The sequence below is a fragment of the Ambystoma mexicanum genome, chromosome 9, assembly GCF_040938575.1.
Source record: "Ambystoma mexicanum isolate Mex_15411 chromosome 9, UKY_AmexF1_1, whole genome shotgun sequence".
NCBI lineage: Eukaryota > Metazoa > Chordata > Amphibia > Caudata > Ambystomatidae > Ambystoma > Ambystoma mexicanum.
Window position 1 is genome coordinate 267,793,598 of NC_090931.1, and position 24,471 is coordinate 267,818,068.

The following is a 24,471-nucleotide window of genomic DNA, read 5'->3' on the forward strand; positions in this document are numbered from 1 at the left end:
AGTGAGAGCGAGTGTTTTAGAAAAGTAAAGGTAGTAGAGAGGTAGTGGTAATAGGGGAAGAGCACCAGTGAATGGGAGAGTAGGATGGGATATTGGCATTAAGTGAGATAGAAATTATAACGAGGGGAATAGCAGGAGAGGAAGAAGGGGAAATGAACCAAGGTTGAGGGATAGTGGAAATACAAGCAGCAGTAAAGAATAGGAGTGGGAAAGAAAGTAAGATCGAAGGGTGGAGGTGGAAAGGCGGAGTGAGATTGGAGGGACAGTAACGTGGTGGGAGGAAAATAGATTAAGGGATCAATACAGGAAAGGGTCAAGTGTGAAGTTGCGAAAAGGAGTGTGTGTGATGCTAGGTAAAAGAAGGAACCATTCCCTATTCCTGGAGACTAACCAACGAGAGGAGAGGTAAGGGTAGAAGTTCCCTAGGGAGCCAGATAGTCAGCAGCTTAGAGAAAACATCTATAGTCATAGTTAGAAGAACAGATGGGTGTTACAGATCTGTAGTGACTAACAGCCCAGTAGGGACGTCTGGGGCTGGGCGGTGGGACCAAGGCCTGGGGAAGTTGAGAGTGGAACAGGCCGGCCCTAGCACCAATCATCCCCAGGTCCCTAGGCCCCAATAAATCAAGAACAGAAGCACTCACTCTGGCCATTACGTTTTCAAATAAACACCCTAGGACCTTTCATAAGAGGCAGTGTTATTTGTGGCGGGTCGACCAGTCACATTTTATAGAGCGCATCCTGAAACGCGGGAGGGACAGAGCATATACAAGTATGCGCAAGTTTCTGGCTGCGGTACATGTGTATTTTTTCTCTTACGAGACACTGCCCTCTGTAAACAATTAAACCTGGCTCAAGAAGCATTAGCTGAGGAGAATGAAACCGTTCGGATTTGGTCAATTCAAGTGGTCCATGAAATTGGCTAGCTGAAAGCAAACAAATCCAATTGCTGCATTTTATATCAGGTGGCAGTTTACATGGCAATACATGTAGACATTGTAATGTACATTTCAAGCACAGCCCAATGTACACCAACATATATAGGAGAAAGGAAGTTTCCACTGCCAAAACATTTCAAGTTGCAAACTTTCTAAACGTTCTGCTTCAGCTGGTCATTCACAAAATCCATGAAAAAGGTTTTGTGCAAGGTTGACTTTTGTAACATAAAAAAAACGAATTGGACCATAGTAAAAATGTACAAACAAATGAAGACCAGATTTTTCTTTAATAGCAAGAAAATAATAACTAGTAGCCAAAATAAAATGTACTGACATGTGCAATGTTGTCTTACCTTCCTTTGCCAAGTACAGCTCTTTAAATTTTGCCCTCCTCTGATTGAATTCTTGTTCAAGCTGCAGCTTTATACTTTGAAATTCTGCATTTTTTTCCTCTAATTCTGCAATCCTTTGCTGGAGGGCAACTGAGGAGAAAGTATGAAATAATTGTTCAAATTCTTTATTTTACATATGCAAAACAATACCCTGATCACAATATACTTATAATTATAAGAAAAATGCATAATACAATAGAATAAAATGCATTACATAAAAAGTTATCAGACCACGGAGCTACATTAATATTATTTCAGCTATGCATGCCATAAATGTCAGGTATTTGACTTGAAGTATTTCGATCACCTGTACCAAGCTGATGAAAGATACCTTACGACAGCAAAAATACTATTAATGCATGACAGCGCCTTACATTCCAGCAATCCTGAGGATACATTTGTGAAACCTTTGTTCTTCAGCCACAATCCTAAATCTTTTCTGTGTATGTCATTACATTTTGTTTATAATAATAAATTGGTGAAAATCCTCTTTTTTGATACAGGGGGCCTATGTCATGAGGGTATGTGACAGTTCAGAAAAAACAAGGACATAGGCTACTCTCCACCTGTTTGACACTTGCCGGTAGTCTATACAGCACACCATTAACGGATCATAGCATTTGATCTGTATATACGAGAGCACCAAATGTGTATGTTACACAATTAACAAATTGTATTATCCAATGTGGCTTAAAAATAGCCAGTCTGGGCCGTTATGCATTCGTAACTTTTTTCTTACCAGTAATGAATGGGAGTCAACAAATTATATCATATCTGGACTCATATAATGACAATTTGCAATTGATTTTGACACAGTGTGGGTTAGTACATATTGTGACTTAGAAAGTGGTTATCATAACCAAACATCTGTCTAGTCGACACTTGTGGTGTTTCTGGCACGTTGTGGACGAATGGGAGTCTAGTGCCGTCTTCAGGACTGTGAAAGTGGACTGAGTGGTGTCACTGGTATACCCCTTACGTGAAACATCTAAAGATAAAAAAATTGGTAAAATCAGAACTTGGGTGTCTCTCTGTAGGAACCTTGGTACCTGAAGTGTGTGCTGTAGAAATCCTACCTGAGCCAATGATTTGCGGTATTACAGGTGTTGAGAATATATACAGCGTTCTTCTCTTAAGGTGCCATCCGTGCGCCTTGAATGGCTTGATCCTGTATCGATAGGGTCTGGTCTCCAGATGGTTTAGCTGTAAAGAATGGAATACCATTATCCTTCTTTTATCCAGGCGATTAAAGGATGAATTAGCTGTATTTATAAGAGAACAGCCATTGTTGGCGGTTTCAGCAGAGTTAAGCATGCTGTTTGTGTTTTTTAATTTCAAGGCAAAGGTCTAGTACTGGTATGGTGCTTGCTAGCAGAATTGTGGCTATTCGCTGCTTCAAGGAAATAAAATAAAATCAAATAAATTAAATACAGGGAACCCACTCGTATGCGGTGCTCGATCTCCCTTGTCTTGCTGTTGTTCATAGTGCTATGGGACAGGATTAGTTAGCTGTGTTGTGCTCAATGTCGGCGGTCTCGGCATTGTTAGTGGAGCTGTTTGTATGTCTAAGAGGTATTTCAAGAATCGTGCCCCTTCATTACATGGTGATCCCTTTGGACCAGGTTCGCTATATAGTAATCTCAAATATGAGGAAACTCCGCTATTGTACGGCGCTCGATCTTACCTGCGGCTGTACGCTGCTCAGTGCGCCCGTGTCTCTGGTAGTGGTTTTCATGTGGCGCGTGCGTCTGTCCTTGAGTAGAAGTGGATAACATTTTCAAAACTAAAAACCACTACAGAGACAACCTTACACAGACAGAAAGAAAAGCCTTAAGAAACCTAGAAACCAACGACCTATTTCTAGTAAAACCCGCCGACAAGGGAGGCGGCATAGCCCTTTGGGGAAAAGATCTATACGAAGAAGAAACCTTAAAACAACTAGGTGATACTCGTTTTTACAAAAAACTGGACAATAACCCCACACCGCACCTTGCAGAAGAAATCAAAAGCCTCATGCTCTATGCCACTACACAAGGATGGATCGATGAAGACGAGAAAGCCTTCCTCACTAAAGAACATCCAGTCATACCAGCATTCTACTGCTTCCCCAAGATCCATAAAAATGCAGTTAAACCACCGGGAAGACCGATAGTGTCAGCCATTGGGTCACTACTGGAGCCTCTGTCCATATACACAGATGTTTTCCTCCGCCCATGTGTTAGAAAAATGAAATCCTTTATCCAGGACACGACAGCCATGATCCACCACCTGAACAACATTCAGACATCGCAACAGGACATACTCGTTACCTTCTATGTCGAAGCCCTGTACACAAGCATACCACAAACTCAATGCATCAACATACTAAAAGAATACCTGGACAAGAGGTCAGATTTGTGAACACCCTCCTCGTTCATTCAGGAATGCATACGCCTGGCACTAACAGAAAACTACTTTATATACCAGGGGCAATTCTATCCACAAATAAGAGGTACCAGTATGGGGTCAACATTCGCACCGGACATTGCTAATCTGTACATGGACAATTTGGAAAATAAGTACATCTACAATGACATTAATAAGTACAGGAACCAACTAGTAGGGTGGGTAAGATACATTGATGATATTTTTACCATCTGGAGAGGAACCACCTCAGAACTTCAAGAATTCCACACATGGCTTAACAGCGTAGACATATGCATCAACTTCACGATGCACGACAACATCAACAACCTAGCATTCCTGGACCTCAAAATCCTAGGAGCACAAGATGGGACAATCACTACCACTCTTTACCGAAAACCCACGGACAAAAATACATTACTACAATTTACCAGCTTCCACCCACAAGCCTTGAAAGAAAATCTACCGTTTGGACAGTTCATCTGAATAAGGAGGAATTGTACCACTTTACCAGAATATGACCTTCATGGAAAAGATCTAGAGAATCCCCTGAAAATCAGAGGATACGCAGCAGCGATCATCAGAAAGGCACGTAAAACGGCAAGAAACACCAACAGAACAGATTGTTCTTCTCTAGTCCGTTTTGTCAGGCAAAGAAAAGATGACATGTGTAACTACATTTACACCTATCAGCAACGCCATTAGGAAAATGATCCTAACGAACTGGCATTTATTGCAAACAGATACCTTTACTCCAGAGATGCCAAGATTTGAGTTCAAAAGAAATAAAAATGTGAAAGACCGCCTCGTACACACCTACCCAACAGAAAAACCCAAAGGACCACACCAAACCACACTTTGGCACCTTCCACCCGTAGTTGGACATTACCGTTGTGGAAAATGTTCAGTATGCCATCTAACACAAGATCAAAAAGAAGTATCTCTTAACGGCACCATCTGGAAGTACAAAACATTCTCCAAATGCCTCACCAAATGGAGCACTTGCATGATAAAATGCCTGTGTGACCTATTATACATAGGGAAAAGCAAGCGCGAAGTTAGGCAAAGAATCTGCAAGCATAGATCCTGCCTTAAAAATGCAATTGAAGATAAACCAATGGTGGCCCATTTCGTTCAAAAGAAACACAAACATTCAGAACTGAGATGGTGTGCCATTCAAACCATCAATGCCAAAGCCAGAGGAGGAGACAGATTTGGAACCGAGGAAATTAGAGCAAAAATAGATACACCGTCTAGATACGGTGAGAAATGGTTTAAATATTTCTATTGAATGGAACCTGTTTTTTTAAATACTCTACTGCGTTAGAGATCACAAGGAGATGTGGATATGAACGATCAATACCATGTATCAGTGAATAATATGGCTAAAAATGTCAAGTACAAGTTACCACGCATCTGCATGCTAACAAACTAGCACTAACTTGCATATGATTTGTAAATGTTTAAACTATATTTAATAGCAATGCACCTTGTCTGTTCCAGTCTGTGTAGACTGTCACCATCTGGACCCAAAGCATCAGGGCCTTTTCCCTGTCAATATTCAAACTTATTTAATAGCAGGCCCTTCTAGTGCCCACACGCCCAAATTCACAACTTTCCCACTAGGGTACAAGGTACACGTGATGGTCCACTCTAAATTATGTGACTTTGCATGCTTCAGACACTACTGGATCAAGAGATAAATTAAGCGGCACAAACTACACACAGCCGCACTAAGCAACCTCGAGATCCAAACACTAATCGTTTGCGCATGCATACAGTGGGCCATGGTCGCGTAGATACGAGCGACGCAACCATTTCAAGGACAGGCGCATGCGCCACACGAAAACCACTACCAGAGACACGGTCGCATGAGCAGCGTACAGCCGCAGGTAAGATTGGTGCGCCGTACAATAGCGGAGTTTCCTCATATTTGAGATTACTATATAGTGAACATGGTCAAAAGGGCTCACCATGTAAGGATGGGGCACAATTCTTGAAATACCTCTTAGAAATACAAACAGCTCCACTAACAATGCAGAGACCGCCGGCATTGAGCCACTTTGACCAACATGGCCGCAAAACACAGCTAACTAATCCTGTCCCATAGCACTATGAACAACAGCAAGACAAGGGAGATTGAGCACTGTATATGAATGGGTTCCCTGTATTTAATTTATTTGATTTTATTTATTTCCTTGAAGCAGCGAATAGCCACAATTCTGCTAGCAAGCAACATACCAGTACTAGACATTTGTCTTGAATTTAAAAAACACAAACAGCATGCTTAACTCTGCTGAAACCGCCATCAATGGCTGTTCTCTTATAAATACAGCTAACTAATTCATCCTTTAATCGCCTGGATAAAAGGATAATAGTATTCCATTCTTTACAGCTAAACCAGCTGGAGACCAGACCCTTTTAATACAGGATCAAACCATTCAAGGTGCACGGAAGGCACCTTAAGAGAAGAACGCTGTATATCTTCTCAACACCTGTGATACTGCAAATCATTGGCTCAGGTAGGATTTCTACAGCACACACTTCAGGTACCAAGGTTCCTGCAGAGAGACACCCAAGTTCTGATTTGACCAATTTTTTTTATATCTTTAGATGTTTCACGTAAGGGGTATACCAGTTACACCACTCAGTCCACTTTCACAGTCCTGAAGACGGCACTAGACTCCCAATCGTCCACTACATGCCAGAAACACCACAAGTGTCGACTAGACAGGTGTTTGGTTATGATAACCACATTCAAAGTCACAATATGTACTAACCCACACTGTGCCAAAATCAATTGCAAATTGTCATTATATGAATTCTGAATATTGATTGATATTTTGTTTCCATCACGCTCGTACACAAGTGTTTCAGATATAAATTATGATATAATTTGTGTTGACTCCCGTTCATTATGGGTAAGAAAAAAGTTACGAATGCATAACGGCCCAGACTGGCCGTTTTTAAGCCACATTGGATAATAAAATGTGTTGAATTTGGTGCTCTCGTATATACAGATCAAATGTTATGATCCATTAATGGTGTGCTGTATACACTACAGGCAAGGCAAGTGTCAAACAGGTGGGGTAGCCTATGTCCCTGTAATTACATTTTGGAAAAATAAATAAAAAACGTTGGGAGGGTTTTCATCCTTGTCATATATGCTGGACAAAGGTCTCAAAGTGCCAGGAAAGTGTTCTTACATTAAAATCAGGCATGATGTCTATATAAAATGCATAGTCAAAAGAGATCTTTATGCATAAATAACTTAAAAAGAGAGAGCTATTAGCCATAGTTCATTTTTTTCAGGCGCCAAATGTAATAAGTCTCTTATTAATGATTTGGAGATTTTAGTAAGATCATTAGGATTCTCCTACAGGAAATTCTCCAATTTCTTGCAGAATAGTCTTGACGTGCCTAAACCAGAGAAGTTGTGAGGCTTCCCTTTGGCCAAGCATGTCAATCCTAGCTTCGTTATACACAAGCCGATTCGGGGAAATGTTCAATTCCACACAACCTAAAACTAGTCTTAAGGAGATTAATGCTTCAATTGGGGTCCACCCCAATTTCAGCCAAAGTGCAAAGGTTGGTGCAGTCTAAAATGAGGTCTAAAATGATTGGTTGGCATGCCGGTTCATATGAAAACCAAATCAAAGCATTTAGTCAACAATCTCTTGTTTTTCCAGACTGTCAAACTCTCGCAAGGTTTTTAGGATCTTTCACTACTATATTTTATTTGCCTCATTTTCAACATCACAATATGTACTTATTTTGTTAGAAATTAAAAATAATGAATTGCAAGAAATGTAAAAGAAAACTATGTTAAATAATATTTTCCAGCACGTCCACAATATTTTAAAAAACAATGGGTATGATCATTTGTTAAGAGTCAAAGGTTCAAATAAACAACCCAACGAATTTGCTCCCTAAAAATCAAGCCAATAATCCAAACAAAGAAAAGGGTGAAAGTTTCTTAGCTCTAACTCCTGTTCTCTAGCATTGGTATCTTTCATAGATTCATATTCAATGCTGTGAATATTCCCCAGCGGCAGGCTGGTAATCCTCGTTTACCCTTTGGTTTCCCTTGCTTAAAGCAAGAAAAACTCTATTTTGTAGGCCGTCACCCTTGTTATGGGTGGTTTTGAGCCTAACCAATGGGACCTCGAGTAGTTAGACACTAGTCACGCCTCCTCTTCCTCCCTTCATATTGTAACCCGTGATGATGAAAGCCCAGCGGGCTAGCACAGTTTTTACATTCGGGTGGAAGGAGGGCACATGTGTATCTATAAAAGAGACCAATGCTGAAGATCAGGAGTTACAAGTAACAAACATTCTCCTTCTACAGCATTGGATCTTTCATAGATTCACATGCTGTTGGAGGTGCATAGAGTTAAAACCGGTAAATTCTTACACCAAAACATAGAAGCGTACCTTATTGGAACAAGCATTGTAGGACTACTCTTCCGGTCTGCATGTCCACGGCGTGCTGTCTCTCCAAACAGTAGTGCCTCGTAAAGGCATGCAGCACTGACCAGGTACCGTTTGGCAGATGTCAGCAATTGGGACTCTCACTGTTTGGAGTGCGCATGTGGGGGAGCATGCAGAGGCTTCCCCGCTGATTTATGGCAGAAGGTAAAGGACGAGGAGATCCATCATGATATGCCCTGCTTTTATAGCACTGTGTCTTTCAGTCCGTACGCTAGGAAGAGCTGCGCTGTACTTCAGAAGGACCGAGTCATGCCAATATAGTATTTTAGTGCCCGTTTGACGTCCAGCGAATGTAGGACGTTGGATTTTGGAAGGAAATCGGTAAGGCTATTACCGTGTTTTGGTAAAAGAATCTGTGGGGACCTTGGGAATAAAGCACAGGCTGGTCATCAGGAGCCCTTTATCTATTTGGAAATGCAGGTAAGGCTGGTTGACTGCGAGCGATTTGAGCTCAGATACCCATGTGGCTGACATTACCGTGTATCTGGATATGGCAGCCAGGTGAACCTTTATGGAGATGTGGGCGAGGTACTGTTTGGCCAAGGAGAGTAGGTATAAAAGTATATCCTCTGGCGTAACCTTGCATGGGTGAATGCTAGCTTGGTTGATGTCCCGTTGACCTTCACACCATGTACAGAATCATTCCACTTCAGGCTATATAATTTATTTGTGTAACTGGCCATGGCCTCTGACAAGATGTCTGCATTCTTGAGAGATTGTCAGGTATTCGAACGCTGTGAAGTCAGGAGCCATGCCGTTAGCTGGAGGTACTGCAGATTGTGATTAAGTATCTTCCCTTGGTCCTGCGTGATGATGCTCAGTGATTGCGGAGCCCGATTGGCCTGACCCTCATAGTTGGACGAGGTCGGAGTACCAGGTCCGGCGAGACCAATCTGGGGCGGTGAACATTACTTTGCATGGGTGTCTCCTGATCATCTGCACCGCCATTACGCAGGACTGGGAAAGGGTGAATATGCATACGCAAACAGTCCATCCCATGGGAAGGTAAACGCATCCCCATTGACCACTGCTGGGGTGTCCTGCTGGCGTATCTTGTGTATTTCCTGTTGTGAACTGTAACAAACAAGTCTGACGGGTTGACCCACCGTCGGAAGAGCGATTGTACTGTGACGAGGTTAACTTCCCATTTGTGGCTCTGTGACATCCGCATGCACAGATTGTCCACTGTTTGTTTCTGAACTCCCAGAAGGTGGAACTCTTGTATGGCATTGCCATGAGAGATGGCCCAGTGCCAGATACATTGCACTTTTACCTGAGAAAGGGTCTTGGACCGCATCCCTCTCTTCTTTAGCAGGTAATAATACATTGTGGTTGCACTGTCTGTTAGAATTTTGCCTGTCACCTGAGTACCAGAAGGAAGGACTTGAGTGCCCACGTGACCGCCCTGAGCTAGAGTACGTTGATGTGCAGGGAGGCTTTGTGGGCGGACCATAATCCCCTGATATGTAGCTGGTCCACATGTGCGCTGCACTCTTGTAGGTAGTTAGGCGTCTGTAACCAGTTTCCTGCTCAAAGCCGGCTCTTGCAATGGCTTCCCCTTGCTGATGTTGGCCCCGCTGGACCACCATTGGACCTGTGTCGTGAGCTCGAGAGATTCGTACTTTGTCCCCCATGACCCAAAAACTTGGGACCAGTTGGCTGTCAGGAACTCCTGCAGCGGTCTCATGTGAAGCCTGCAGTGTGGGATGAGGAGTATGCAGGATGCCATTGTTCCGAGGAGCCACATACAATGGCACACCGTCAGACACCTGCTCAGCGTTAATGTCGGGAGCAGCGCCCTGAGGGTGTCCAGCCTTTCCGGAGATGGGTGCCTTTTTCTTTAGTGTGTTGAGAATTCCGCTCCAAGAAACACTAGCTTCTTTCATGGCTGCAGTGAGGATTTCCTGTAGTTGGTTCTGGAGGAGACAGTTGCTGCAGTGGACTGCCTTGCCTTTGCCCTGGACGGCGCTCACACCAACCAATCGTCTAAACTAGGGGTAGATGTGATGGCCTTCCCTGTGGAGACTGGCTGCCACCAGTGCAAGGCACTTCGTGAATGTGTGAGGTGCTGATTTTAGGCCAAACAGAAGCACCTGAAATTGATAGTTCGAGTTGTTGACCACGAACCATGGGTATTTCCTGTATCCTGGATGGATGGGAGACAGGGAAGTACACGTCCTGGAGATCCAAGGATGGGAGGTAGTCGTGGTGCTGAACTGCTTTTTATCAGCTGCTATAAGGTGACCATGCTGAACTTCTGACGTTTTCTGAACCCGTTTACTTTTCTTAAATCCAGGATGGGCCTCCATTTTCCGTCCAGTTTGCGGACGACGAAGTTCCGGGAGTGCACTCCCCCAAACACTCCCCCTTCTCCCATCCCAAAGTCTTCTGGGAACCTTTTCTATGGCCCTATTTTGCAGCATGAGCTGCACCTCCTTTAGGAGCGCACTTCTGTCCGCTTGAGGCCGGTGGTCTAAGGGCATGGGAGGAGGTCTTTTTGTAAATTCCAAAAGGTGTCTGTATAATACTGCATGCAGAACCCAATTGTCTATTATTGGTTTCCAGTTGTGGGTCAAACTTGGAGACCTACCCACTATGGGGCTGTGCTTTGGTACATAGTCATTGTTGAGATTTACCCTGCTTCCCCCTTGGAGAGCTGGAGGGTTCCTTAAGTCGCTGCGTCTGCCTGAAATCCTTGAACTTTTGGTACCCTTGATACAATCTGTTGTAGCCCTGGGAGTAGTATGATGACCCGCTAAAGTATTGCCTCTCTCCTCTATTGGAGGAGGCTATAGACACTGTTCCTGAGGGCCCCCTGAAAAGACAAGCGATTCTGCAGGGATGTTAGGGACCGGACCGTGTTCGTATTCGTTTTGATGGCCTTGAGGGTTTTGCAGATCTTTGAGCTGAAGAAGCCCCCCCTCCCCTCGAATCCCATGTCCACCACCTTATGATGGACAGCGGTGAGGAAGTCTGTACATCTGAGCCAGGCCTGTGTCAGGACCATGCCATTCCCCACCTGTTTAAAGCTAGTCTCTGCGATGTCCACCACCATATTAATCTAATGCTATTATTCAAGGGATCCTCCCCTTCCTTCAAGGATCACCTTTGCCTCTTTTCCTCCGGGAGGTGCTCCAGGATTGGTACTAGTTTGTGCCACAATTCCCCGTCATAGTGGGCAATGATAACAAGGGAATTGGTCGCCTTTACCGTAGTGGCCCCTAATGCCAGTACTTTCTTCCCAAATGCCTGTTGCTCACCGCCTCGTTATCTGGAGGTACTGCACATTTCTGTTTTGCGGCCCACCGCAGCCGATACCAACTCTGGTGAAGGTTGAGATGTTAGGCACTTTGGTGCGGTCTCCAGGGGTTATATTTCTTGTCCAGCCAACCTTTCACCGCTGGTGCTGTGAACGGGTGGTATCAACTTGAGGCCTTCCTGCCATGCACGATCAAGAAATCGGTATGGACACCACCGACTTCCTTCTCTTGCCCACGTAGTCCAACAAGAAGCCTTCTTTTTCTTTGGAGGCGAAGAGGCCGAATTCTTTGCATGCCCTCGTGATCATTGAGTGGAAGCCCAAGATGTCATCCAGATGGGAGGGCTTTGCGGGCTCCTGTTCTGGCAGGTTTTCTTTTGCGGAGTCAGTGTCCCAGTCATCGTCTCATCGTCTCTCTGTGGAGTGAGCAACGATGAGGAATACGTGTCCCGGGGATCATCTGTGTCTGTCAGTCAGTTGACGTTCCTCCCATCTAGGCCGTCCTGGAGGCGAGATTGTGCGGCACCTCTTAGGAGAAATCCATGTCAACACCAGTGATGTGCTTCTTCCCCTATACTGAGTGAGAGACCGACCTGGATCGTGAACGGTCCAGTGGTGACCTTGACGCGGACCTGCCCATTGACCTTGATCTGAAAGGTCAGGGTTGTGCAAGATAAGCATGGCATCAATAGTAAGACACAAGCGACCACAGTTCAAGGGTGTTTATTGAACTTCAACCAGAGTGTGATAAACGCCTATCTAATCCTAAACCTACAGATGGACGCACGCTACGACCATCAAATAATAATAATGCAGTCCTAGTGGACTCTCGTCAAAATAAAAGGGCCTATATTAAAAAAGAAATAAAAGATAACCAATCCTTACTGCTAACTACAAATAGTGTGGGGTAGTGTTCATGAAAAAGAAAAGTGTTCAAAAAATGATATGTCAGGATGTTCAGGCCGTTCACCTCCCTTCCCCATGTTTTCAGCACGGGATAAGGCGGTTCACTCGAGCAAAGCACACACTCTGGCTTCTTCGTCACCAGGATACAGTTCCATTGGCAGAATCAGGGCATTCTGTGACCAAGTCTCTTTATTTATCAAAGACCTTGATTCAGAGGGCCAGATGTACAAAACAAAACACAAAGTTCCTTTCCTCGTGTAAGTACTCAATTGAGGTTATTCAATTAGTCTCTCTCAGCCGGGCTCGGACCAATTTCAGTTTGCATTAAACTATCTAAGACTTTCGAATGTGCGCAGGGTTTAGCTTGACCCGTTGCTGGACCACTTTGATCTCAAAGTTCCCTTTTCACAGTTGCCAACCAGTTGGATACCTAACAGAGGCCTTCCAATGAGTACCCTTGTGGCATCGGACCATTCTGTCTATGGTATCTTTCTTGGCCTTCAAAGTCTGGTGTGTGAAATGATCAGTAGCTGGCTGACCTTGCCTGACCATTGTATAGGGGCATGTCAGGTATATGGCTCTGGTGTTAGTCTGTTTTCGCTCACGGTGAGCTGTCTGTGAGAAATGGTTCATGTCACGAAAGGGTGGGGGTTGAGTTCCTAAGTATCCTACCTGGTAGGATGGGGGAAAATGTGTTACAGGGAAGGGGAATACCGCGTCTCAGCATCCAGTGTCCCACTCCCACAGGATCCTGTGATCCTCCTGCACTGGTCCACCCCCAGGAACTGGATCCAAAAGCGATAGCCGTGTCCTGGCCACCTGGATGACAGATCCCGGGGACTTGCGGCTGAGACACCTTCTGGCTTCTCACAGTTGCTACAGAGTTACCGGCTGAGACAGCGGCTGCTGGGGCAGTAATTGTAGGGCTGGCAAAGTCGGTTTCATCAATGAAGCGTCCAGTTGGGTAATCACCCTCTGTAAGGACGAGAGAACGTGCAACAAAAATAAGGCTTGGGTGTGTTAGTAGAGACGGCATTGCCCTCTGGTGAGCCTCTAAATGGCTGGGACCTGGAGTCGGAGAGGCCCTGCCTCCACGCGGTTGTTGCAGTTCCTAATCTGATTTGTCCTCCCCAGGTACATGTCTCCTAGGTAGCTGGCCTACTCGGGGCTCCTTTTTGTAGTATGACAGACTCATTGAGTCGGAGCATTGCATTTGCTCCTGTTGCAGCTCAAAGTCTGCATCTATCTCGTGCTGCAATATTTCCTCCGAAAGGACCTCAGAGTATGCAAGTGGAGAGATTGGTGAGGGATCCTTTTCCCTGTGGCTTCTTTTGCTTCTCCATCGACGAGGGTGTCGGCAACGAGCAGCCTTTTTGCCGCAATTTCTTATCTGCTGTCGACTAGGACTTTTCTTGACCTTGTGTGCATGCAACCGTCACCCACAATAGAGGGCCCGTTGTCGTTGCCCCTGCTTGTGCTTTGCTGACCCCACCATCAATGAGCTGTTTTTCTGCTCATGTTACGTCAGTGTACCCATAGATGGCCCTTTCTTAGGAGACACTGTTGACGAGGCGGAGGTCAGCTTTCTTTTATGTCTGGGCAATTTGGAATGCCCTCTTGGTTGGCTCGCAGAGCCAGACAACAAAGCCATCAACGAAGAGGTGTTTGTGGGCATGGTGACCATGGACTTGGTTGGAGGGGTCTTATGGCTCCAGTACTTAGCCAGAGTCGGGGACTTGGAATGTACCTTGTGTCACGCACCCCTCTCATGGACGCTGCCTTTGTGGACGACCCCTTTGATCCTTCCATAGATTTGGATCTGTGCTTATGGTGCTTGGATTTGTCTGTTGACTTACCGGGCAGTTTCCCCATCGTTGACATGCTCCTCCGGTTGTCCAACGACGATGACGGCTTTCTCCCGGGTGATGACGGTCGTTCAGGAGCTCTGTCACACCCACCAAGTGGACTTCTTGCCCAGTCAATGGCTTGTAGCTGTGGGCGACCCAGTGCTTGTGTTTCTTCGGCAAGTGTTCTTCCGACCTGACCGTTTCCTTGGAGCGAGAGCACTTCTCAGAGGGGATGACCAAGCTCTTCGAGGGGTACTCACTGTAGTTACCCTCATTCAGCCAGCATACCAGCAGCCGGTTCCCATCTCTAAGGGTCTTCAAGATAAGGCCTTTACAGATGTTGCAACGCTCGACCCTGTGGTGGGGTATAAACAATATATACAGTCAGTATGTTTGTCCCCTTTGTACACGATTTTGGGGTCACAAGTGCCCCAGAACTTAAAACAGATCTTCGCTTCCCCTCCATCCCCACTTATCTGTCACACAACGAAGCGTTGTCCTCTTAATCCAGAGGTGTAGAGTTGTTAAGATCTTTACTTGTTAATTGTTTGATTGGAAACTGAGAATGTAGATTCTATGTGGAGAAAACCTGAGGACTCCCATCAGCTTCAACACACAGTTAGAATCTGAAGGGAGGAAGAGAAGAAGGACTAGTGTCCAACGACTCGAAGTCCCATTGGCTGGGACCAAAACCAGCCATAACAAGGGTGACAACCTACAAAATAGAGCATTTTTTAGCAAGGGAAACCAAACTGTAACCGAGGATTCCCAAACATGACGATATGGGAAAATTCACAGCATGTGAATTTATGCAAGATCCAATGCTGGAGAGTAGGGAGCTACAGGTACGACACTTTTGTCACCTGCACTGCTCGGTGATGTGTTCAGAACAGTGGCAAGAACAGCACCTTCCACAACAAATAGTTCTCCTCCAGTGCTGCTTGATGTAAAGACTGCATTCAAGAAACAAAATGTAATTTACTTTTACCGAATTGCTAACTATGAAAAATGTTAGGATTACAAGACAAATGGCTGTTTTTCAAATTAAAATATGTCCTCAAAAAATCGTAAATCTGAAATTTCACTCCTAACCTCACAAAATAGGCCTTCAAATTCTCACCTGGAGACCCGAATATAGTATTACTTCTGTGGGTCTGATAACATTGTATTTATGAACCTTTAACGATAGATCAAAGGTCTATGTTTATGTACAAGAAAGAAATATATCCAAGATGCAGTACTAAGGCAAAATCCTATGCAGAAATGGAACAAAGCATTAGCTTTGGAAGCACCACAGAAATCTTCATCCGATGGGGCAGAGTGAGATGATTAGTAAAAAACCCACAGCAATGTTCATTCTCAAAACAAAGGAAAAAAGGAGCATTTTTTTTTTAAATATAAAGAGCACCTTCAACTTCACTGGCAAAACACCAAGGTAGATACTCCAACCAGAGTAATCACAGATGTCATGAGATTCATACTTGCACACAACAATTTCTGTTTCAATGCAAGACACCTTCTACAAAAGAACGTAAAGACCATGGGCACAAAAGTAATATCTCAGTATGCTAACCTCTTCACGGCAGACCTCAAACAAGAGTCCATGAAACAACTAACTAACTGTGTTACAATAAGGACGATATTTTGATTTGGACTGAATCCGAAGGCGCTCTTAAACAATTCCATGAATCAATATTAGACCTTACTGATGCATCAAGTACACCATAGAATATTTAAAGAACAGCATACATTTCCTGGATACAATCATCTCTGTTGGCAGGGAAAGCCATCAAGAAACAGCTCTATACAAGAAACCAGCAGACAGGAACAAATACCTTCACAGGGCAAGCATCAGCTGAAGCCACACAAAACTGTCTTATCTACAGCCAAGCCATCCGATACCGTTGCATATGCTGGAATAGGTGGACAAGGGGCAACCAACGTGCCCAACTTCTTGCAAAAGGACCACGCAGCTAAATTGACAGGGAATTTGATTGTGCATTGAAAATACAATACAGAGACAACAAAGATAGTGAATACCTTTGTTTGCCACATACCATCCAGCACTAACACTAAGGATGAGCCGACAGACATCTTAAAAGAAGCTACCCTTATTGTATTAATGTAAAACCTAGAATGGTCTCTGACCAGAATTACATTTCCACTTAATCAAGAAAAAAGAAGACCTGGAACTAACCCATGCAAAACCTGCCAACACATCTGCACCAGATCTGCCATAACAACCCTGCAGAACTGAACAATACAGCTACAAGGAATATACAACTGCAGATCATCCAAAGTTGTATGCTTCATCCAATGCACAAAATGCATACAAGGAAAGTATGTAGGCAAGACATGCAAGGAGCTGTGTGAAAAGATGAACCTATATGGGTAAAACAAACCACAAAACAAACACCAGTAGGCCGACACTGCACACTAGATGAAGACACATTGCAGGATCTATTGGTGACGATTTTAAAAGATGACCTCTCAAATATCACACACAAGAGCACATGAGAGCTCAAGTGCCCGAAGGTGCTTAACCTAAAAGATAGTGTTCTGAACATATAGGTTTTATGACACTTTGGCCAGCTTGGCACCCTGGTCTAGCAATGCAATCACCTTAACAAAGTCTGAATACAACCCTGCAGTACCATTTCTCACCAAACAGTTGTTGGACTCTACTGTTCACAACCCCTACTGGGCAAAGGAATTGGACAAAGAGAACAGAAATCTTAAGTGTCTAAACTCAAACGGCTGGCACCCATTACTAAGCATGAGACACAGAGAACAGCAAACACTGCAATGTTAAAAAATGGGACATGTGACAAATCAAGAGTATTCGTCCCTTCTCCCCAAGGGGGAAAACACCTCCTTTGATTCTAGGGCGGTGAGTCTGCTTTGCAAGACCCTCCCTAGGGGTCTGGTCAAGTGGGACCTCATTGGGAGTGACTTCCCGCCCCCCCTTAGAGGACAAGGACTCTCATTTGCACAAGGAACTCCCTACACAAGACTTCTTATTTGTATATATGAGAGACTGCCTCCAGTAATGGAAAACATACCTTCTTTTTGTTTGGCTCGATCAACGACGCCTGAAGGAAAAGGGAATGCACCTTTAACAACAAACTTGTATCTAGCCACAATGAGTGGAACAGGAAGGAGGAGAGTGAGCCATACGCAGGAAAAGCCCTCTGGCGTAGTTACACCTTGCAGAGGCGGAGCAGATTGGAGCCGCAGACCCCTTGGTAATCCGAGAAGCAGAGAACGCTAGAGGGAGATGCTAGAGAGCTGGCAACCTGAACAGTAGAAGAACCTCAATCATGACTGAGTCAAAAGCACTGAACGACGTGGCGGCGTGACCAGAGAAGTACCATGGTGGGCCTGGGGCCCGTCTAACGACGCTGACACCCGTAGAAGCGGGAGACCTGAAACTACCCACCAGCCAGCATTCAGCAAGCGTGGCAAGACACAGAGCTGGCGAGAGTGGAGCGGTTGTGAAGCTTGGGAGTTCAGAGATGATCAATCGAAGCAGCAGTCCTGTGCGAGCACCAAACCCAGACGCGTCACCCACGAGGAAGGAAGGTACCGTGGTGGAATGGAGAAGGGGGGAGGCTGCCGAGGGAGCATTCCTTAAGTAAAGGAACTTGTAAAAGCCAAGTTATTGATGGTGGGACATTGAAAACACATAACTATATACACAGCCAGAAATCAAAGAAAGTGTCTGCCAATATGAAACGTGAGGCTTTGAGAAAGCCTGAAAGAGTGGCAGATGAAGGAGGGGAGAAGTGGTCAAGGTTAAAAAGTTGAAAAGTGGGTGAATCCCCTAATAAAAGACTTTGAAAAGCAGTACGAGTCAAGAGTATGTGTTACACACAAGGCTCAGAGAAAGAGCCTAATAGCGAGATCCCGGGAGCGGTGGTGTCACATCCGTGATTAGAATAGTGATAAGCAGTATAACATCTGGAATACCAGGCCTACGAGTAGTTGGCAGGAGCTCACCAACTAGACACAGAGAACCAGAAGAGACCATGGTAATGAACATGCTTCTAAAGGATATTTTCACATCATATACATATATGTGAACTAAGTGAACCATGAAGTAAAGCCTTGAGAGTGACGGCCGAAGGGAAGCAGCCAGGAGAGAGACAATCTTTTGGCAAACTTTAGTATCAGGTAGATTAGGTTTTGGACAGAGGGTATTATGAATTTGACTTCCTGATGACAGATGAGCACCTTAGTTAGTTTGGCTAGGTAGGGGACATTCCTATAGCAGTAGGGCAAAATAGGCAATTATTTTATTATTTTAAATAAACCGGATAGAAATGTCCAATCTGTGCCTGACTCCTTCTTCCGACCCACCACAGGCACGTGTTTTGCATTTGCAGTATTGTATGCAAGCCAGAAACCATTGTGAAGCTTTGCAGGATACTGAGTTAACATTGGAGTCTGCACGAGTTAAACCTCATGAGCATATTTTGCAGTTCTTCTTTTCATACAATCCAAAAAACATTGGCAGTGCATCGAAATCACTACAATGTCCTGACATTACAAAGAGGCTGCAAAACACATATTTAGACTCGGCATGAAGGAAAATACAGCACTGACCCTGTTTTCCAAGTATGTGTTTGTAAACTTTTCACTTAATATGCCTTTTAAAACTCCATTCGCGCCCCCAGACATTTGGGGCCCATATATAGCATACCTGTTTTCGGCAACGGACGTACTAGACTCGCAACACCGATCCCCTTCACAGAACTCGAGTACCAGTTCAACACACAACGTTGAAGCCATGGAGACGGCACAATGGTCATAATTGCTCAAGTATACGGACAATGCTACGGCAATGGGCAAGGTGAGGGGAGGCGGGAGGGATGGACTCTGGCGAATGGGCCGGCGCATGGCCTTATTGTTTGTTTATTTGAAAATGCCAATAAAGAAAGTTTAAAATAAAAAAAATTAAAAAAAGACCCTTTAAAGTAACATCAGTAAGTTTAGGAAACTACTGGCCCCACCTTAACAGTTACCTGTGAAAAGGATCTTTTAATGCAACTCTCTGCTAGAAATGTGCACTGTTTCAAACCAGTATTTGTTTCCCGCTTACAGGAGTTGTTATGGTCTTTAATAAGACAGTAATTCTAGACACCATTACATGCATTCTGTTCCTTCTGCTAACAAAGTTTAAAATGGCCCTTTTTTTTTGTTTTGAGAATTAACTGTGCTGTTCCTTTTTCCTTAATAATAATTTCACACTGCACAATCTGGCGAAGAAGTCTGTGAGACTGTGCAGAGATTAAACAAAGCATTAGCTTTCAAAGTATTTTCAGCTAGTCCAATAAAAGATATAAACACCTGCATTTTGGGTGACTTTAAACATAGACTAACATGATATCTAACTATTCTTTGCAGTTAAGAAATCTAGCAATATAGCTGAAAGCTCAATTTCTTCAAAATGTATTCTCATTACTTATGTTTTAATATTTAAAGGCGTGACTTTGCAATTTATATAGAACAATTCACCACCATTAAAGATGAATACAACCAACACATCTGGCAGAGTGAATGAGCTTGGCAGATTGTCATTATATAGACCATGCGCATACACTTAAATGCGCAACCACAATCTCCAATCAGGAAGTAAGCAAGCTAATTAGGAAGCAAGATGAGATGTGGAATATTGTGTTTTTATTCCACACAAGTATGCAGATTCAATTAAGGTCTTCACTTATTTAAAATCCTCCAGTCACTGATTTCAACATGTTCATGTATTCATTCTCGTTACTGCTAACATTGTGAATAAAAAGATTGAGTGGTGTTTACATTTTTTATTTAAAAGAGTGATCTCTAGAATAGGTAATACAGAGTCTTGTACCTTGCAGAATGATGAATGATTCTGGAGCAGACTCTCCAACAACTCACAACATCTCACATTAACAAAGTTGCAGAAACCAGATCCAAAACCAGAACGGTGCTTGAACTTACTTAGCATTTTATGTTCCAAGGGTTTTTCCACCTCTGGCCACCAAAACACTTCATGTCACAAGGACCGGGCTTTTTCAGTCCTCGCTTTCCTTTATCAAATGATAAGAAGTAGTGCCGAAGTCCAAATTTGGTCAATTCAATTTTACCAAAACTACAACAACTCTAAGAATGCATTTGTTTACTTTATTCAATATGTTATGGCCGTCACCATAGCACATTCCCCCTGTGCCCCGAGCAGTCCGCCTTCATTGTTTGCCACTGGCCCCTGCAGCCTGTAAATGGACCAATGGAGGAACGCTGGCAGGCGAAGCCGGCCCCCTCCAAAGGCCCAATCGCAAGGCCACTTCCTGTCCATCACTGTCAGGCCATGCAGGGCCTGAAGCCTGCACCTCTACTAACCAACCCACCCTATGGACACCAAACCTGCATTCGACCTCCTGAAAACACTGCACACAAGGTAAGCGGCTCACAGCCACACCAAACCATTGCAAACTCGGTCAACACCATATGCACCACGAGTGCACGCAATTCCCGCCTAGCACTTAGAACAACCAGTACCTCACCACCTAAATCCTACCCGCACATCCACACCTCCGGCCGTTGCGTCATCATCACAGCGCTTCCCACTACACCTAATGCTACGGTCCTCGACCTATGCGTCACATTACATGCCCGACAGACCTCATCTACTTCCAAAACTACAAAGTTGGTTCCTTTCCATTCAACCCAACCCATTTTCGGACCATGCGCTACAGCCGCGTCTCGCCAGTGCTCCGACAGCACGATGGCTCTTCAACAAACAACGAGAAGCTGCAATCTTCTCAACGCCACCAAACTTAGTGGCTACTCTCACACGGATACTCGCACAGCCCATACGCATATGCTCTACCTACCTGCGAACTACTCTGACTTGCCACCGAAAGCCGACTCCTACAATTCTCTCGGCTTCGTAACAGACTCCAGCAAACCCAGCTCCACATACCCTATATCCAGCATATCAGCCGCAGTAAAGCTACCCGGCACTAACCGATCGCTGGTAGAGGTGAAAACGCCCAGTAACTCGAGTTGCAGCAAGTCCCACCAACCGTTGCAAATGGCCTGGCTCGCGCACGCGCTAACCGCGCTGGCTCCCCCACACTTCTGGAACATTAACCCTTTGCCCACCACTCTCACTGTGCGTATCATACTACATATTCCTGCCTTCCACACGACTGCACAAATGCACTTTGCTCACTTTGCTCCTACTGAGCCAAATATGTTGTATGCTCTAGGAATCAACACTATTGCCCTACTGCCTTTGGCACCCACTCAGCCATACTTGTTGCCTGCATTCTGCTCCAGCAATGCTGCCCAAATGCCTCCTGCTCCAATTGAGCTAAAAACACCACCTGCTCTTGACCGTACCAAAAATGCCCAGTTGCATTATGACCCCATTGAGCCAATTATGCTGTATGCACTAAGAATGAACACTATTGCCCCACTACACTTTGCACCCGCTAAGCGATACTCGCCGCCTGCTTCCAGCTCTAGCAATACTGCCCAATTACATTATGCTCCTATTGAGCCAACTGTGTTGCTTGTTGAGCTTTACACTAGAGACAGTGCCCAATTGCATTACACTCCCATTGAGCAAACTGTGTTGCCTGCTGATCCCTACATCTGTGATAGTGCCCAATTGATCTCTGCTCCCACTGAGCCAACTGTGCTGCCTGTTGATACTGGCACTAGAGATAGTCCCTAATCGCCTGTCCCGACAACTGAAAATGTAATAGGTGACTGTATGCCTTCCCTGCACACTATTGCCTCACCAAACGCTGACCCCACACCTACCACAACCACCAATGACACGAGCTTCAAGGGCGGACTTATCAACGCTAGGTCACTACTAGCCCATGCCCTTGACATCCCTGACCTTATCACCACCAACAAACTTGACCTACTCGCGGTCACAAAACATGGCTACATGCAGCAGCAGGCCCTGCACTCTTACTAGCCATCCTAGTGGGATTTACAATATACAGGAAAGACAGAACCTCAGCCAAAGAAGGTGGAGTCGCCTTGATTGCCAAATCTTGCCTGTCCCTCAGATAATTACCCAACCAACCATTCCCTTCAGGGAAACTACTCTCACTTAAACTCGCTCTTCCAAACACCGCCCCAACCACCATCCACATCCTATACAGACCACCAGGCCTACTTCAATCCTTCGTCGAGGACATAGCTCTCCTATCTAAGGACACCAAGCCCTCTTCCAGAATAAATCACTAAGTGATTTAAACCTCGGCCTCTACAACAGTCTAAATCCCAAGGCTACTGTCATACAAAACACAATCGCCGCCCAAGGATTCACTCAGCGCATCGAAGTGCCTACCCATGACAAGGAACAAACCCTAGATTGGCTTGCTGATTTGAACATGTCAACCAACATCACAGCTAACTCCCCCTGCCCGTGGTCAGACCACAACGTCATTACCTTCACTTTTACCAAACAAACCTCACCTAAAATTGCTCCACACCTAGCCCCAGTATCTCTCGCAAGGAGCACTTGCAATATTAAAAACACACCAACCTGCTCCCTCTGCTAGGCCCTATCACTGAGTACACCCATTTATCTGCCAACCCAACTGATATGGTAGATCTATATAAGACCACCATCCTCCACGCTATCGACAAAATCGCCCCCCTCAAACTACGCAAACCCAAACCAAAAGCTCACCTTAGCGCTTGGTTATCACCTAACCTTAAGGATCTTAGAGCCAACAAACGCGCCGCAGAAACTCTATGGAAAGCCTCACCGTCAAAAACCAGAGATCTATTCCTTACCTGCACTAAAAAATACAAGCAAGCTATACTCCAAGCAAAGAACTCCACTTAAAATGAGCGCATAGGCAACGCCAAATCGGGTAGTAAAGAATTATTCACCATACAGAGTCACCAACAAATTCGCCTGAAAACTGCCTAAAAGATGAAACCTGGTGTACCAACATACAGAACGCGCTCACTGACAAATTAGCAATTGTTCAAACAAAAATCGCCAATAAACAAGACAAGGTGACCTTGCCAGATACCGGCACAGACACCCATACCACAGCCAAACCTCCTCATCCTTTCAAATTCAGCCTAGTTTCCACAACTGAGGTTATAAAGATTATTGCTAGCCTAAAACCCTCCAGGTGTCAATGCGACATCTGCCCGGCCCCTTGTATCAAAGAATGTGTCAAATAACCTGCCCCATTTATCACCTCTCTCAACAACAATTAATTTGCACAAAGCAGTGTCCCTAGGAATCTAAAAGAAGCATGGGTCCTCCCACTTCTAAAAAACCATCACTCGACCCGAACACCCCCACCAACTACCGCCCTATTTCAACGGAAAATCCTAGACCGTGCCGCCTATATTCAAATTCAAGAACATTTAGAAACAATCTCTTATGACTCCGCCAATCCGACCCAGACATGGCATGGAAACAGCACTTCTAGAACTTAAAAACCAAATGGACACCATAATTGACAAGTGAAACTTAGCTATCCTACTGCTCCTATGCCTCTCTGCAGCCTTTGACCTGGTGAATCACAAAATACTGTGTTTTCATTTGGCCAGCACTACCCAATTCTCATCAAATGCTATCTCATGGATTGAATCTTTCCTCTCAGAAAGGACAATGAGTGTATTTTCTAACATAGCAAACGCGGCCTCTGCCCCAGTCCTCTGCGGTGTGCCCCAAGGATCTTGCGGGTCACCAACCTTGTATAACGTGTTTACCAAGCCTCTGTTCGACCGCCTAGATGAACTTGGAGTGTCAAACACTAACTACACAGATGACACGCAGATCCTACTGCACCTCTTGGAAGACTACGATAGAGACCATCACACTCAACAATCTGTATCAAATGATCCAATCTTGGATGGGCCAGCATGAATTCTGTCTAAACGATGACAAAAACGAGTTACTATTGATTGGGGTCAGGTTCTTTGAGGTTTGTGTGCCAGATACAAATTATTCACAATAGATGGGAACACTATCACCAACTCAAAAGAAGTCAAAACCCTGGGCATATACCTTGACTCCTCATTAACTTTAACCAGACAAATCAACGCAACGGTCTCATCAGAAGCCTACACGGCTAAAACGCATGTAGACATCACTCTCACCCGACAACTGCCTGACCTTAGCCAGAGCCCTTATCCTGTCGATACTCGACTATTGCAATGTTATACTGGCTGGCACCTCGACCACTAGCATTAAAAAACTTCCA

General features: G+C 44.7%; 1 protein-coding gene across 3 annotated transcripts in view; it reads right to left on the reverse strand.

The window, feature by feature from the left end:
* Window positions 1-24,471, reverse strand: part of RABEP1 (rabaptin, RAB GTPase binding effector protein 1) — a 1,480,178-nt gene that overhangs the window by 1,302,026 nt on the left and 153,681 nt on the right. For all 3 annotated transcript variants that reach the window (XM_069614603.1, XM_069614604.1, XM_069614605.1), the window contains exon 2: window positions 1,292-1,420. In XM_069614603.1, the coding sequence (XP_069470704.1) occupies window positions 1,292-1,420 (129 nt within the window). The remainder of the gene's footprint in view (window positions 1-1,291; window positions 1,421-24,471) is intronic.